The sequence below is a fragment of the Camelus ferus genome, chromosome 34 (assembly GCF_009834535.1).
Source record: "Camelus ferus isolate YT-003-E chromosome 34, BCGSAC_Cfer_1.0, whole genome shotgun sequence".
NCBI lineage: Eukaryota > Metazoa > Chordata > Mammalia > Artiodactyla > Camelidae > Camelus > Camelus ferus.
Window position 1 is genome coordinate 17,267,281 of NC_045729.1, and position 15,236 is coordinate 17,282,516.

General features: G+C 49.1%; 1 protein-coding gene across 3 annotated transcripts in view; it reads left to right on the forward strand.

Moving 5' to 3' along the window:
- ANO2 (anoctamin 2) overlaps positions 1 to 15,236 on the forward strand; it is a 253,652-nt gene that overhangs the window by 133,374 nt on the left and 105,042 nt on the right. For 2 of the 3 annotated variants that reach the window (XM_032473471.1, XM_032473473.1), the window contains 2 exons: positions 376 to 387; positions 735 to 845. In XM_032473471.1, the coding sequence (XP_032329362.1) occupies positions 376 to 387; positions 735 to 845 (123 nt within the window). The remainder of the gene's footprint in view (positions 1 to 375; positions 388 to 734; positions 846 to 15,236) is intronic. The other variant, XM_032473472.1, reaches the window with a different exon arrangement.

Sequence of the window (15,236 nt, forward strand, 5' to 3'; positions counted from 1 at the left end):
AGCACTGGTGTACTTGCCAATGAGTCACTCACCTCGGCTGTACCGGAAACAGGTCCAGGCAAGTGAGTTTTCAGGTTCCCTGTGGCCACCTTTAACTTTGAGGTTTATTGGTCGCCATTTTGCAGAATAGTGGAGCAGGGAGGGGGTTTTATTGTTGCCCTCGCTCCCAGCTGGCGGGGCGGACACGTCTGTTTCTCCAGCGGGGATTTGGCTTCTTGAAACTGCAAGTCGAGGTCTGAGGATGGACTGTGGGAGGAGCAGATACAGCCCGTGGCCTTTGGGCAAACTGCGGTGTAAAAGCACAGGGCTCCTCTCCGTATCAGCTGCCTGGTTAACATTTCCTCTCTCCTTTCTCAACACTGGCGCCACCCCCAGGAACGTGCCCAGGTTTGGTTTTCAGTGTGCCAGCAAGTGTCATGTGTCCCCTCTCTCCCCTATGTTGTGTCCCTGGTCTGGACGCTTCGTGCTTGTGTGCGGTGCAGCTGTTGTGTGCGGAGTGGCCGTTGTGTGCGGTGCGGCCGTTGTGTGTGGAGTGGCCGTTGTGTGCAGTGCAGCCGTTGTGTGCGGAGTGGCCGTTGTGTGTGGAGTGGCCATTGTGTGCAGTGCAGCCATTAGTGCCCAATAGCATCCGATCCCAGATCCTGATTTACTGTACTTGTGGTGTCTGGTTACAACCCACAGGCCAAGGCTGTCCTGCACCTGTTTACTAACCACTCTTGGACTCTGGGTTTTAGGAACACTCCCGGCCTGAGTATGAAACCAAAGTTCGAGAGAAGATGCTGAAGGAGAGTGACAAGTCCGTGGTCCAGAAGTTGGGAACCAGTACGACTGAGGGTGAGGATGAGGTAAGACGCTGGTGCCTGATGCTCACCATCCTTATTATTTCTTAAGACCTTGTGGTCATTTCATTGGGAATGCCTTTGTGGACAGAGGCGGGGCTGGAGAAGGGGCTGACGGTGGTGGGACAGGACGGAATGAGAGCATTCCCGGATGGCAGTGTCTGGACGAAATGAGAGAGCAGGTCGGAGAAGAAAGCACCTATTTCAAGCCTGGCTCCTCTGGACCGCGTCGCCTACACGTGGAATGATATTAGCGCCCGTAGCTCGGGCAGCTCGCCCTTACCCAGTTCTTGCTCCGGGCCAGGCACTGTTCCCATGCGTGGGGTTATTTTACTCTCACAGTAAGTGCCTAAGACTGGCACAATTTTTAGGTTAAATGGAGACTCATGAAAAAAGTTATGTCCACAGATTAAGTCATTGGCCAGAGATCACCCAAGCCAGTGAATGATGGGTGCATCTGGGATTCCAACCCCGGTCTGTCCCTGATGGTCTGTGCAGCTGACCCTGAGGTGATGCGCCCCTTCAGGTGCCCTGGGGATGTCGAAGGACAAAGCGAGAAATGGTTCTCAGGGCCGAGCGGCTCATACGCTGGTCCGCACGTTTTGTTTTATCTGGGTGGGCCTCCGCAGTAGGGACATGATGGTGAACTTGGCTTGTGAGTCGTATTTCTGAGTTTTATGGTGGCATTTAGACATTGAAACAGAGCCTCAGAATCTGTGCTGTGATCTGTAAATACTCGCGGTGCGTGTGCGGTGGGGGTCCGGTGGGGGCTGGGGTGGGCTCTTTGGCAGTGCCTGTCTCCCCCGAGTGCTGCCCTTCTTTGAAACCAAGCGTGCGTGTGTGTGTTTATGTCTTTCCTAATTTGGTTCCCAAAAAAAAAATCAGCGAGGTTGACAATCTGTTGTTTTTACATGTGTCTTTTCTCCATCTTGGACTTGAATTCAGATTTCATTTAATTTTACATTCTTTAAGTTGGAACCATTCATGTTAACATGCAAATTTATTCAAGCACCAAAACAGAAGAATGTGGTGTTTTTGAGCCCAGGATACTAGCTTTTTTTTTTAAAAAAAAAAAAAAGAAAGAAAAGAAAACAGGACTTAGAAGAGAAAGAGGGTGGCCATCTGAGTTATTTCCCTTGAAAAACAGTAGGTCCAAGACCACCAATTATTTGAGGAAAAAATGAATTCATTCTTAGGGAAGACTGATCATCTCCACCACTCTCATCAGAGAGCAAACATACTGTGTTCTGGCAGCTTTGGCTATCCCACGTGACTTTCTCCACCCCGGGGCAAGATGCAATGGATAATTTTGTGGAAATCACATGTAACTTTTATTGACCACTGCCTCATTTAATTTTAATTCCATAGACGGGACTGCCAAGGAGCTGGAATTGCGTACATTGAGGCTCATATAAACACTGCTTGGATATATATGCTTGACAGGTCAAGTAACTTTCAGGAACCATGAATAATTGAAAACCATCTGAATGCGTTATGAATGATACATATGTTTATGTTTTAGCATTCAACATCTATTTTCATTACACTGTTGAGAATGCAAAGCTCAAAGCATCTAATGCCTTATAGGCACTGGGGGGGGGGCGGAATGACCTTCCCAAATGAGCGGTGTAAGAAGAGAAATGGCCTGGAATTTGACTGTCAGCATCCTTCTTGTGTTCCCTCAGTTCTGCTAATACTGGAAATGCTCCTGTCCTTGCTGTAAGTGTAGCCAGAGGTGGGAGATGAAGGGAGGAGCACGCGTTGCTGTCTGATGGGAAGGAGGCTGCCCTCGCCTCCAGGAAGAGTTGAGGTCGAGCCCCACGGCCTCACAGGGCTCGGGGGCACCATTGTGGGCGGGCTGGTCGGGAAGGGCACTTGCTTCTGGGAAACAGACAGGGACTAAGAATCGAGGTCTGGCTGGTGGTCTTGGATGTGCTTCTTTCAGGGTCACCTTGGCTCTGCCTTCATTGTAACCCTGAGGCTGCGTATCCCGTCTCCCCTTGCACCCCTTCCTCTTGAGTGATAAAAAGCTACCACTTATTGAGGCCGAGGTGGCAGAGGAACTTCCCAAAGACCACAAAGCTTGTTGAGGGGGAGCTAGTAGTCAAACTCAGCTCCACCTGATCCCCATTGCTTTAAAAAAATTTTTTTTAAGATATAAAGTTCATTTCTAAAAACACCTTTATAGCAATTTAATCCTCAGACCATAAAATTCACCCATTTAAATTATACAATTTGGTAGGTTTTAGTGTAGTCACAGATTTGTGCAGTCACTCCCACAACCTGAGTTTAAAACATTTTCATCACCTCAAAAAGAAACCCTCTCCCCTGGGAAGCAAGTAGCCCACTGTCTGTTCTTATCTGCCTGCTGTGGACTTCCTTGTAAATGAAATCATGCAAAACGTGGTATTTCTCTCCTTCCACTTAGCAGAATGTTTTCACGATTCACCTATGTTGTAGCCATTTCACTACGCCGTTCTTTTTTATGGCCACATCATATTCCGTACTTTGGACAGACCTAATTTTATTTATGTGTTCAGCAGTTGATGGACCTTTGGACGGCTCCCACCTTTCAGCTGTTATTAAGAGCAGTGATGCTATGAACATTTGCTTACAAGTTTTTGTGTGGATGTGTGTTTTCACTTCTTTGAGACATACACATGAGAGTAGAAGCGCTGGTTCATATGGTCACTCTATGTTTAACATGCTGAAGAATTGCTATAATATTTTTCAAAGTGGCTGCACTGTTTTGCATGCCAGCCAGCAGTGTGTGACGGCTCTAATTTCCCCACATCCTCACCAGCACTTGTTGTTATCTGTCTTTTTAACTTTTTTATCCATCCTAGTTGTGTGAAGTGGTATTTCATTGTGGTTTTCATGAGCATTTCCATAGTGACTAATGACTTGAGCATCATTTCATGTGCTTATTGGCAATTTTTATGTCTTCTTTGGAAAAATATCTATTCAAATCCTTGGCCCATTTTTTAAAGTTGGGTTAATTGTCCTTTTATTATTGTGTTAAGAGTTATTTACACAATCTGAACACCAGTCCCTTATCAGACAATATGAGTTATAAATATCTTATCCCATTATATGGATTTTTTTATTTAATTGATCCAATTTGCTGCACAAAAGTGTTTTTTTTGATGTAGTTCAATTTACCTATTTTTCCTTTTGTCACTTTGCTTTTGTGTCATGTCTAAGAAACCATTGCTTAATCCAATAACATAGAGATATACTTCCAGCTTTTCTTCTGAGAATTTTACAGTGTGAACTCTTATCTTTAGGTCTATGATCCATTTTGAGTTAGTTTTTGTGTGTGATGTAAATAAGGGGTCCAGATTTTTTTTTTTTGCAAGGATACTCAGTTGTTCCAGCACCATTTGTTGAAGAGACTCCATTTTCTCCATTGAATTATCTTGACACTCTCATCAAAAATCCACGTGTCATAAATGTACAAGTTCATTTCTAGACACTCAGTTTTGTTCCATTAATGTATATGTCCTTCCTTAGGTCAGTACCATATTATCTTGATTAATTCCTGCACCTGTGTAGTACGTTTTGAAATTGGGAATGTGACTCTGAGTTTGTGCTTCTTTTTCAAGATTGTTTTGACAGTTTGGGGTGTCTTGCATTTCCTTCTGAATTTTATGACTAGTTTGTCAATTTCTGCAAAAAACCTAAACTGGGATTTTTGACAGGGATTGAGTTGAATCTGTAGGTTAATTCAGGAAATAGCGCCATCTTAACAATACTGCATCTTCTAATCTATGAACATGGTATAGCTTTCCATTTATTTAGATCTTTAATTTCTTTAAAAATGTTTTATATTTTCAGAGTACAGGTTTTGCATGTCTTTTGTTAAATGTTTACAATCGTTTATTCTTCTTCATGCGATTGCAGGCATAATGGTTTTCTTAATTTCAATTTTGGATTGTTTATTGCTAGTGTATAGAAGTATAATTGATTTTCGTGTATTGATTTTATATCCTGTAACTCTGCTGAACTAATTTATGAATTTTAGTAGTTTTTAACCAGGTTCCTGAGGATTTTCTGTTTTTAAGATCATGTCATCTGTAAAGAGAGTTAGTTTTACTTTTTCTTTTCCCAACCTGAATGCATTCTCTCTCTCTCTCCATCCCTCCTTTTCCCCCGAATTGCCCTGGCTAGAATCTCTTATGGAATGTTGAATAGAAGTGATGAGAATCTACTTCTTTGTTTCGTTCTTGATCTTAAGAGAAAAATATTAGCCTTTCACCATTAAGAAGTATGGTGTTAGCCACAGCCCATTCTTTTTGAACTCTCTCTGTAGGGCTTCACCAAGGAGAATTCACACCCCATCCACAGGATGCTGATCTGAAGGGCGGTGTTCTGCGATGAGGTATAACCACGTGTCCACACCTGGGGGGACGAGGTGGTAAGGCCAGAGGGCCTCCTGGTGCTTCTCCAGGTAGCTGAGCCCGTCTCCGGCCTCCCCTGCCTCAGCTGTCGCGTGGGGAGATGGCGTTGCAGCCTCTGCAGTTCCGAGAGCTGGTGCTTTTCTCTGTGGACGTGAGAGATCACGTTGGTCTTTAGCCTGTGACGTTGGGGGACAGACTGTCTCATATAGTTTAGATGGTGGCCCTTGGGCTATTTTTATGTCTCCTGTTCTGGTTTTCAAGGCTTTGGGCGCGGTCAGGATGACAAAATGATGAATTATAAGTGGTGTTTATGGTGTGCTTACTCCGCGCAGGTCTTTATGGGTTTTATTTCATTTAAGTCTCAAAACCATTATTATTTCCAGTTTTATCCTTGAGGAAACTGAGACGTATTTATCTAGAAATAAGGAACTTGCTCAGTGTGTGTATGTGGACAGACGGTCTGACTCAAGAGCAGTGCTTTTGACCTTCACGCTCCTCTGCCTTTCAAATGTTCCCCTTCAAAGATCCTCACACCCTCCCGAAGACTCCTGTTTGGTTCTTCTTCCTTCTTCTAAAGGCAGGAAGGTCTGTGGTCGTCACAGGGAAGAGGGGTACAAGACAGCTAGCCAGCCTGTTTGCTCTTTGGTGGTTTTGTGTAAACTTTGGTGGGCTGACGCCGTGTTTCCACTGAGGACAGCAGTGCGTGGCGTTAGCTCAGTTTACAGCAAGAGGTTCAGCGGAGAACTGGGGACGATAAACACAGAGACGTATTGTGTTTCCGAGGAAGAATATGGCGCTGGAACTTCTAATAAGAGAATAAGCTTGTTTTCTTTTTTTCTGCTGGATTAGTTGGAACCTTTTCTGGAATAGTCTATCCTGGGCAGATTTGCAGGTTTTCTCAAGTTTTCCTCCAGGGCAAGATTTCTCTCTGTTCCTACAAGATGATAAAGCTCTAAGTGGAGAACAGCTGGCAGGGGCCGTGGCTGGCGGGGCCGGGGAGCTGTCCTGACCTCTGCCTCTCGTCCCTCCGACCCGTTCTCATGGCAGCCACGCCTCCTTCCCTTTGAGTAAACTTTGGACCAGTGAGGGTGTCGTCAGAAAACACCGCGTGCCCCCTAGTTCAGTGGAGGGAAATTAATCTGAGAAACTAATTATTAAGGTGTTAGAATTGGGGAAATCGAGGCAGACAGAGGCTGGTGAGGCCAAGCACAGAGATTAACAACAGGAGGGAGCTGCTCTCACTCTTGGGACTGGAAAGACAGGAGGGAAGTGGCATCACCAAAACCCTATGGGTGCTGGCGCCCTGCAGGAGGCGCGGCCCTTTCTGGAGATGCCACTGGAAGCAGATAGAGGGAGTGGGGGAGAAAAACCCCGAATTTCCCCCTCCTGCCCGCCAGTCTAACACCAGTGCCCCCCACTGGCCAAATCTAACCGAAGTCAGTTGTTAAGTTTTTCGGGGAAATACGGTTTTTAGGGTTCAGCACCAGGAACACCAAGCGGAGGAAGGGAGCAGGGGAGACCAGGTGTGGAGGGCAAGTGGCAGGGGACTGGTACCGACGTCCAGTTATAAGTCAGCATCGCTTTGGGATCTGCTGGCCACTGGTTGATCTCTTAAGCCAGGTCCTTGCCCGGGGAAGTTGAGAGGCTGTCTGGGGATAGAAACAAAAAACACAAAAATGCTGGCTACTGACATGATGGAAGAATGCATGAGTGATCGGTGGTTCTGACTGTCTCTGGGCCATTGGGAATGCCCATGTAAGTGGGGAGGGTGGGCTGGTGGTGTGAGCATGGGGGGGGTGCGTCAGTGCGCGCGTGTGTGTGTGATGGCGCCGTGGGAGGGACACAGGTGAGGTCAGGACACTGAAGGCTTCAATGAGAAGGGAAGACACCTTTTTGTGTCCAGGAGCCAGGAGCCAGGAGCCAGTAGCCCGTGGCAGGCTGCGGAAACGGCAGGACTGTGGGTCTGGAAAGAGTCTGTTTTATAAACTGTGTCATTGGAAAGGACTTTAAAACAAAGTCGTATTGAACTAGTCCCAGGAGTTCCCCTCGTGGGCGGTGCCGTCACCCACGTTTATGCCGTGCGGGTGCCGGCACCTGTCCGTCCTCCCACCCAGCCTGGCGCTGCCTGCGATGCTGCGTTCAATGAATGTTTTATGGGGAGCACCGAAGGGGGACATTTGCCAAGAGGAGGCCCGTGGATAGACGGGTGTTAATTTACTGTTCAGTGCACCACCCTGGGGACAATTATTTCAAAAGAAGACTCATCTGAAGTTAAAGTATTGAAACATTTACGACAGATGCCTCTGGCAGGCGCCACAAACAAACATGTGGAATAAATTATGCATCATCTGGGGCCTTTGTGAGGAGGAGGCTGGGACCACAGCGAGAGGAAGCTGGGAGCCGGGGAGCGGGGCTCAGCAGTCCCGTCTGGGGCTCCACTCGGGGCCGAGGGGAGTTTATCACATTGTGCTGAGCAGAGGCCCTGGCCGGTTTATCAGCATGTTCTGTGGCGCAGAGCTCCCTCGGGCCCTCTTGAAGACACTAGGTGACTTACTGACCGTTTGAGGGTCAAAAAAAAATCATGAGTCTAGGTCGTTCTCTCAGACACTTTGTAAGGTTCCCAGGGCAGAGGGAAGCCCTGGGAACAGAAGGGGCTCAGTTTGCTGGAGAGCCGCCCAGTGAGGGAGGGGCAGAGGTGAGGCTGGACCCCGGGCTCATCTCCTGAAACGTGATTTGCATCCGTGCCACAGCCTCTCACCCTCTTTATCCTCTGCTGTTTCGTGGACCCTCGGCGTGAAGGCTGAGGTCTGCACGTTGGGGCTGTTCTGGGCCTCGGTCCTTGCCTGGGGTCTGCGGGACCTGAGGGACCCCCGGCCGGAGGGAGCCCGGTTCCGGCTGTGCTGCCCCCAGACCACCCCCGGGACCCACCAGGATGACCCACCAGAATGACCCAGGCCTGGTCAGCTCTGAGACCCTGTCCTTTATCCCCGCTCCCCCGCATTTCTTGTATTTGGTAAGAAGAATGAAGAAACAGGTCACTCTGGGCAACGTAGCTCCAGGGTGAAGCACAGCTTACAAAGTAAAACTGTTACCGAAGCTGCCCCACACAATTTTATGTACTTTTATTTTATTTGTTTATTGTTGTTGTATTTATTTATAGTTATTGTATTTATTTATTATTTATTTATTGTATTTATTTTTATTATTTTATTTGTTAATTTATTTATTGTTATTTATTTAGTTATTTTATCTGTTTATTATTATTTTATTTAACCTATTAACTTATTATCTTACTGTGTTTTTATTCATTGTTTCCAGCTCTGGCTCCTCTGCTGCTCTCTCGCTGGCTCTCTTTGTCTCTCAGGGAGTGGCTCCCTCCTCTCCCTGTGGCCTCCCCTCCCCCCGGGGCGTTCTCACCCAGGGAAATGTCAGTGAGTGAGGGAGCAGCGAAGTGGCCAGACGTGGCAGGTGCTGCGGGGTCAGTCCTGTTTGACTATAGGGTGGGGAAGTCCTCCTTCCATTGGGATTTCAGGGTTCCACCTGCCTCTCCTTCCTTGGAGGAGGGGGGTCTGGCCCAGGCAGGCTGGGACGTGTGGACCTTGCCAGCTGCCTCCGGGCAGCAGCTCCAGACCCTGAGGGACAATCCCGTCTCTGCCACAGCAGCAGTCATGATGAGGGTGGAGTGAACAGACAGACCCTGGGGCAGTGGTGGGAGGGGTCAGGGTGGAAGGCCCCTGGGGACCCTGGCCGCTACCCTGGGAATCCGTGATGTAGGAAGTGAGAAAGTTTGGAGGTTTCTTAAGAGGCAGCCGCTGTCAGGGCCCCTGAGTGAGAAGCCCTCACTGGCCGGCCGTGTCCCCGCCGAGCCCTTGAGTGACGGCTCCTCCCCTGGCATGTGGGACAGGCCCTCTCTACGCGGAACTTGGCCCTGGCTGCAGTGGTGTGAAGGCGAAGGTTTTGTGTGTGGGTCCGTGAGCACTGTGGGGGTTTCGCTTATCGTTGTATAAACAAACTGCATATGAAAACATGATCCTCAAGAAAAATTCCATCACAGATAAGACGCAGCCTCCATGACTTCATCGCCTCCCGGTGTTAACTGTCCCCCAGAGGGAGCTGCAGCTTGCAGCATGCTGTGTGCCTTTTCAGGCCTTCCCCTCACGCTTTAGTCCTGTGTGGACCTGTGTTTGCTTTGGTTGCGGGTTATTTACAAACACAACACACGTACACTCAGGAGAGAGCCACAAACAGATGGTCTCATTATGTTGAGAAAGTTTCTTAAGGCAGGAAGACTGTGTTTCCCAAACTATGCCCCAAGACACCCCAGGGTGCTACAGCGAACTCACAGAAGTCCAGGAGCTTTTAAATATGTTGGGGGGCAACCCAGCGGTACCTGACATCCGTCAGACACCGCGGGAACTGCCACCCCAGCAGTGCCAGTGCTAAACCAGGCGACGTCTCCGTCAGCATCACCATGTCTTCGTGAAGCCAAGTTTTCTGTGGCTGCAGCACAGCTTCTGCACAGATTATTGTGGAACGGGGTGAGAGTGTCAGGACCCACAACACTCCCAGGAAAGAGGAGCTGATGGTGTCCAGCAGGTGGACACATCCTTTTAGTCAGTATTGAGGATGAAGGATGGAATAAAATGTCACCTTTTCTTTCTGTCCCTGTGTATTTGTTCCCAAATGGCTACCAGGTTGTCAGGACATAAACACTTACTAAATTATTTGGACTTAAACTAAGTACTAAATGAAATTATTAAGTTTTTTGGGTTTTTTTTTTTTTTTTTTTGGTGGCCAAGGGGCATTGTGTAAAAACCCCTGAGACACTGAGGGTGCTGGGAGCCGAGCAGGCTGGGAATTACTGCACCAGGAGCTTCCTGTCTACACAGGCTTCAGAGTAAAGGAGGCGGCCGGGAGCAGGGACGTGTGAAAGGATACGTGAAGAAGCAGGAATTTATTTGAGGGCAACAGTCCGTGACAAAATGGTTGCAAAGACAGTGCCCAGGGGCGGGAGGTTGGTGCTGGCTTCTACATTTGTTTGAGGCCTCCCGCTCCCTCCTCCCGTGGGAGTTTCTCTCTCTGTCTCTCTGTCTCTCTCTCTGTGTTGGAGGGGTTGGGTGTTAGGAGGGGACTGAGGATTTCTGAATACGGACATCCTTTAAAATCTCTGTGGTTTAAGAATAAACTCGACAACTTCTCATCCAGAAGACCTTGCTTGACTGACAGCCTCCGGGGATGGGGGGCTTCACAGGGAAGGATGCTAGAGGCATGCAGAACGTGTCCGCAGACATCTCCCTTTGTGGAGTGTGCAAAGCACTCATCCCACGGAGAGACTCCTCGGGTGGCCCGGGCCGTCACACGGCGGGGGGGGGGGGTGGGCTCTGGCCCCCTTCGGCCAACAGCCCCGTCGAAGCAGCGTAAGTTCTGGCTAAAATAAGACTTTCTCCTGTGCCCTTGTATACATTTCTACCCGCCTGCATCTAAATTAAGAAGTTACAAATAAGGAGAGCCCCGAGGCCTGGGTTACGGAGGGGAAGCTGGAGAGGGAAGGGGCAGCCCGGGAGTGGAGAGCTCAGTCGGAGGGGCGGGGGTCTCACCCCGGGACTGAGGCTGGGTAAGGTCGCGGTCGTTTCAGACCAGACCCTCCTGGAAAACACAAGGCCCAAATATGTGCAAGGCCCGGGACTGCTGGAACAGGAGAGGCGGCGCATACCATCGGGGTGTGTGATGTTTGCCACAGTTGCCTTGCAGTTTGGGCTTTTCTTTTTTCGTCTAAATGATTTTTCCATATATGGCCTGAAGCATGTAAATTAAATTTGTCTTTTGGTGCCTGGGCCAAGGTCATTATTTCGCTTCCCTAGACTTCACTTGGAAGCACATGGGAGCCCATCAGTTTCGTTTGCTGTCTTGGCCCTTCATGGGCCAGAAAATCAGAAGTGTTGGCTTAAGAAATTCTTCCAGGGTCAGAGGTGTTCTGACTCCCTGTGAGTCTTTGACATGACATCCAAAAGAGAGGTTTTAAAGAAAATGGGTGGAACTATTTAACATTCTTGGAAAGACAAAACTGTGAAGACAGTAAAAAGATTAGTTCTAGTGTCCCGAAGAACCATCTTGCCTGAGCTGGAATTCAGGCTCCTTTCATACTGAAAGGGGAGGGAGTGAAGTCAGACGTTTCCTGGTTCTGGTCAGCCTCTGGAAGAGATGTGTTCATGTCTTCCTTCCTGCACACACGCGCAGGTGAGCCTGGTCCACAGGATGTTTCCTGTGAGCTGTATTTTAGTTTAACACTTACTACCTGGGAAGCAGGGTTCCCAGAGATGGACCGTGATGTATGATTTCAGCTTACAGGCAACATCTCTTTAGTCATTAACTTGGAGCAAAAGCAATGGAATACAAAGGTGAAAGAAACAGATCCAACGTGGTGTCAGATTCGTTCTTCCCTGTTCCACGTGGAAGGGCCAACCCAGAGGCAGAAGGAAGGAGGTCCTTTCACGGGCGAGGCGAGCAGATTCACTTGCATCTGGGGGCCTGGAGCAGAGTGAGGTGGAGGGAGGCGAGCCCTGATCTGACTAGCCGTCTATCCCTGTCATCATGGTAAATCAAACTTCTTTGAAAGCTGCCCCCAAACCAATTCCTTTTGGACCTTTCTTATTTCTTGTATCTTGGCTTTTGCTGAAATCCCTGAGGTGTAGTCGGAAGTGAGCCTCTGAGATGCAGTTCGGTATCGTCTGGGCTAACTCTGACTTTGATCACAGGCTTGTCCTGCGACTGGCGGGGAGGCGGGAGAAGGAAGAACAGGCCTTGGGGGAGGCCGAGCCTTCTCCGCGGCCCCCACCCAGGCCTCAGCCGGTCCGGTCCCTTCCCTTCCCGCCGTGGGAAGCCGGCTGCAGCACCGCACAGGCTAAGTGCTGGCCGTTGCGCAGGGGCAGCTTGCTCCACAAGCCACACCTCGCCCGCAGGTTGTCCAGAGTCCAGTCCTCTTCTGGGAGCTGCTTCTCTTACTTTCCTTCAAAAACACCCCGCTTTCCCAGCGTTCTGAGGCCACACCCAGGATTTTCTGCATCATGACTTTATTTTTGCTCGGTCTGGGGCCGGTGGGCCTGTCCCGGTGATTTACATGGCACCTTTGACTGTTTCCGTCCCTAGCGTGGAGATACACATACTCTTGGAAGGGCCACTGCCTGCCCAGGGCCAAGCAGTCCTGCTCATGCACGGCCCAGAGTTTGCCCCGCTTGGGCTGGCTGGACCCGGACTCCTGACTCCCCGCGAAGGCCAGGCAGGGTGGTGTTCAGCTGGCTGTAGACAGTGGACATCCGATTCATTTTTATTATAATGATGTACGGTCTGCCAGCCAACTTACATAAACGTTACTCAGAATTTGGGCATCTGCAATGAGTTTAGAGAATTTGCGGCAGGAAGTTTGCCCTGGAAATGTACTCGGCTGAATATGCTCGCTCGTTAGCGAGGAGTGACTCCCATCCAGGAATCTCTGAGAGCTTGTCTATAAACATGAATGAATTAGTCCTCCCGACACCCCGGTGTGCTCTTTGCCAGCTGGATTATTTTAAAGGAAATGACCAGCCCAGGGGCCTGCAGTGAGTCACGAAAGATCTTGCTCAGAACCAGAGAGTTTGGACTGCAGGGCCCTGGGTGGAGTCTGGGACCACACTGGGCCCTTCCGCCCCCAGGGCTTGGAGTGTCAGGATGGGGGTGCAGCACAGTAACTCTGGGGATGCCTGGCCACCTTCCAGCTCAGCACCTCCTCCATCCTTGTCTTCATCACCAGCCCCCTAAAACCATGCCTCTGTCAAATTAAGTAACTTTGCCTTTTTCAGTATATAAAAGTAGTTATCTGCTAAATGTAGAAATTCTAAAAAGGGAAGTAAAGTAAAAAAGGAGAAGAAAAATTCATCCAATTTTTCATCTCCCTGAAAAAATATCATAAACCTGTTTTTAACGCATCCTGTCAGGTGGTTGAAAAAAATCATACTGTATGTTTAATTTTTCTTCCCCCTTGTGTCGAGGGCTGACTTTCAATAGATCACAGCGAGGGAGCTGCTCTGCTATGTATGAAACCCCGAATATATTTAATTTTATATTACGATTTTTTTTAAATTTTAGAACAGAAGAAATCCTCAATGTCATTAAATACTCTTTGTGAGCCTCATTTCACTAATTGTGTAATATTTCATCCTGTGGTTGTAGTACAGTTTTCTTAGCCCTAACCCTGTAGTTAACATATGATGAACACACTTGAGCTTTCTCTCCCTGAATTTGGGTTATTCAGGTTAGTACGTCGTCCGAATGTATCACAGTGTCCTTCATCCTTGCCCTGTGGTTGAGCATTCAGCGAACATACACGTGTTTACTATTTAAGGAGGAGGAGAACTCGGGCTTTTTCGGGGGGCTCTGTTGCTGGGAGACATTACTGGACCCTCGGGACCTTTACTCAGCTCCTGGGTTCCTAACTGCACGTGCTTTTGTGCTTGGTGGGGCGGCTGCGTAGACAGGGCGCTTGTCACGTGACCGCAGAGGCGGCTTTAGTGCGTGGCCTGGCTTGGTGCCGTCACTGCTCCGTCATTCACTGTGAACGAGGCTGAGTCAGGTCACTGACCTCACTTCCCGGAACTCTCCCATTGGTCAGGTACCCCTCTGGGAGAGCGGGCGGCCTCTGTTCTTTTTGCATGTGTGATGGAGGGAGAGCAGATGTTCTGGAGCATAGGTGGGTCAGGATCTTAGGCTCTGGGGTCCAGTTCTGGTCGGGGAGCCACTTATCTCATCCTGGGAATGGGTGGGTCACTTGTATCAAATCCCGGAACTGTTTGCATCTTCCGACCCCAGCGCTCATGTGGAAACATGATCCTGGGGCAGTGGATGGATTGTGAGTGCTTCTCCAATGAAGATATTTCATCAGTTGAACTAAGGCCAGGTTTTGGCAGGGGAATCAGTGGGACAAATCATGAGCTATGGTTTTCGCTCCAAGAGGAAATGTGTCCCGGTTGGTAAATGATCAGCCAAAGGAGTATGCAACTCTCTTCGATAACTTAAACTTCTGGAAGCAATTTAGAGGGCAAGTAGGGTCACTCTGACTTCCGAGAAACAGAAAGGCTCTCTTGTTGAGACACCGATTTCCTTTTCTTCCAGCTTTCCAACACGTGCACGCAGTGTTGACCTGGGGAAGTGTTACTAGTCCGCAGAGGAGCACTTGATAAATGCTCCAACACGATGCTGTTCACCTTAGTGCCGGTTCCCATCTGACCGTGGACTCTGCATCAGTGGTCAGCTTATCTCCCTGTAGTGCCCAGGGCGGACCTTCACAGCCTTTGGATGAGTCGTGAAATTGCAGCGTTGGCCCCTCAGCTCATCTCATAGGGCTCTTTGACTTTGGAATGCGTTTGGTGCCTTCCCCGTCTTTGCTTTTCCAATCACGTACCATTTAGGCAGCGGCTTCCAACTGCTTCATGCTGTGATCCTGAACCGGGCACCTTTGCAATTCTAAAAATGGACGCTCTTAATCAGAGATGAAATAAGTAGACCTCATTAAAACAGAAGAAGGGGAAGGAGAGGAGGAGGGAGGAGGAGGAGGAGAAGAAAGAGAAAAAGAGGAAGAGGAGGAGGAAGGGAAGGAAGGACAGTGGTTATCTGTGCACGGATGACAGCGAGCGCCATGTTGTAACCCCGCGCTCCTTTATCCCATCAGTGGAGTGTTTGGGGCCACGTCCAGGTCTCTGGAGGCCCAGGTGGAAAACAAAGCTGGTGGTCAAACCCCGCTGGTCAGACCCAGGGGTTGACGGGTGTTTTCTGGGCGTGGAGCCCAACCTGCCACGGCCTCGGCTCAACTGGAGGACCCGGAGCCAGCCTCCCTGCCTTCTCTGTCCTCATCTAATCCGAAGTGGAGTGAGTCCGTATCCGAGGTGCCTGCTTGACCTGTCTTTGGTCTCGGAGACTTGGACACGTAAGCAGAGATTGGGGACTGGTGTGAATTTGGCTCAGGTGA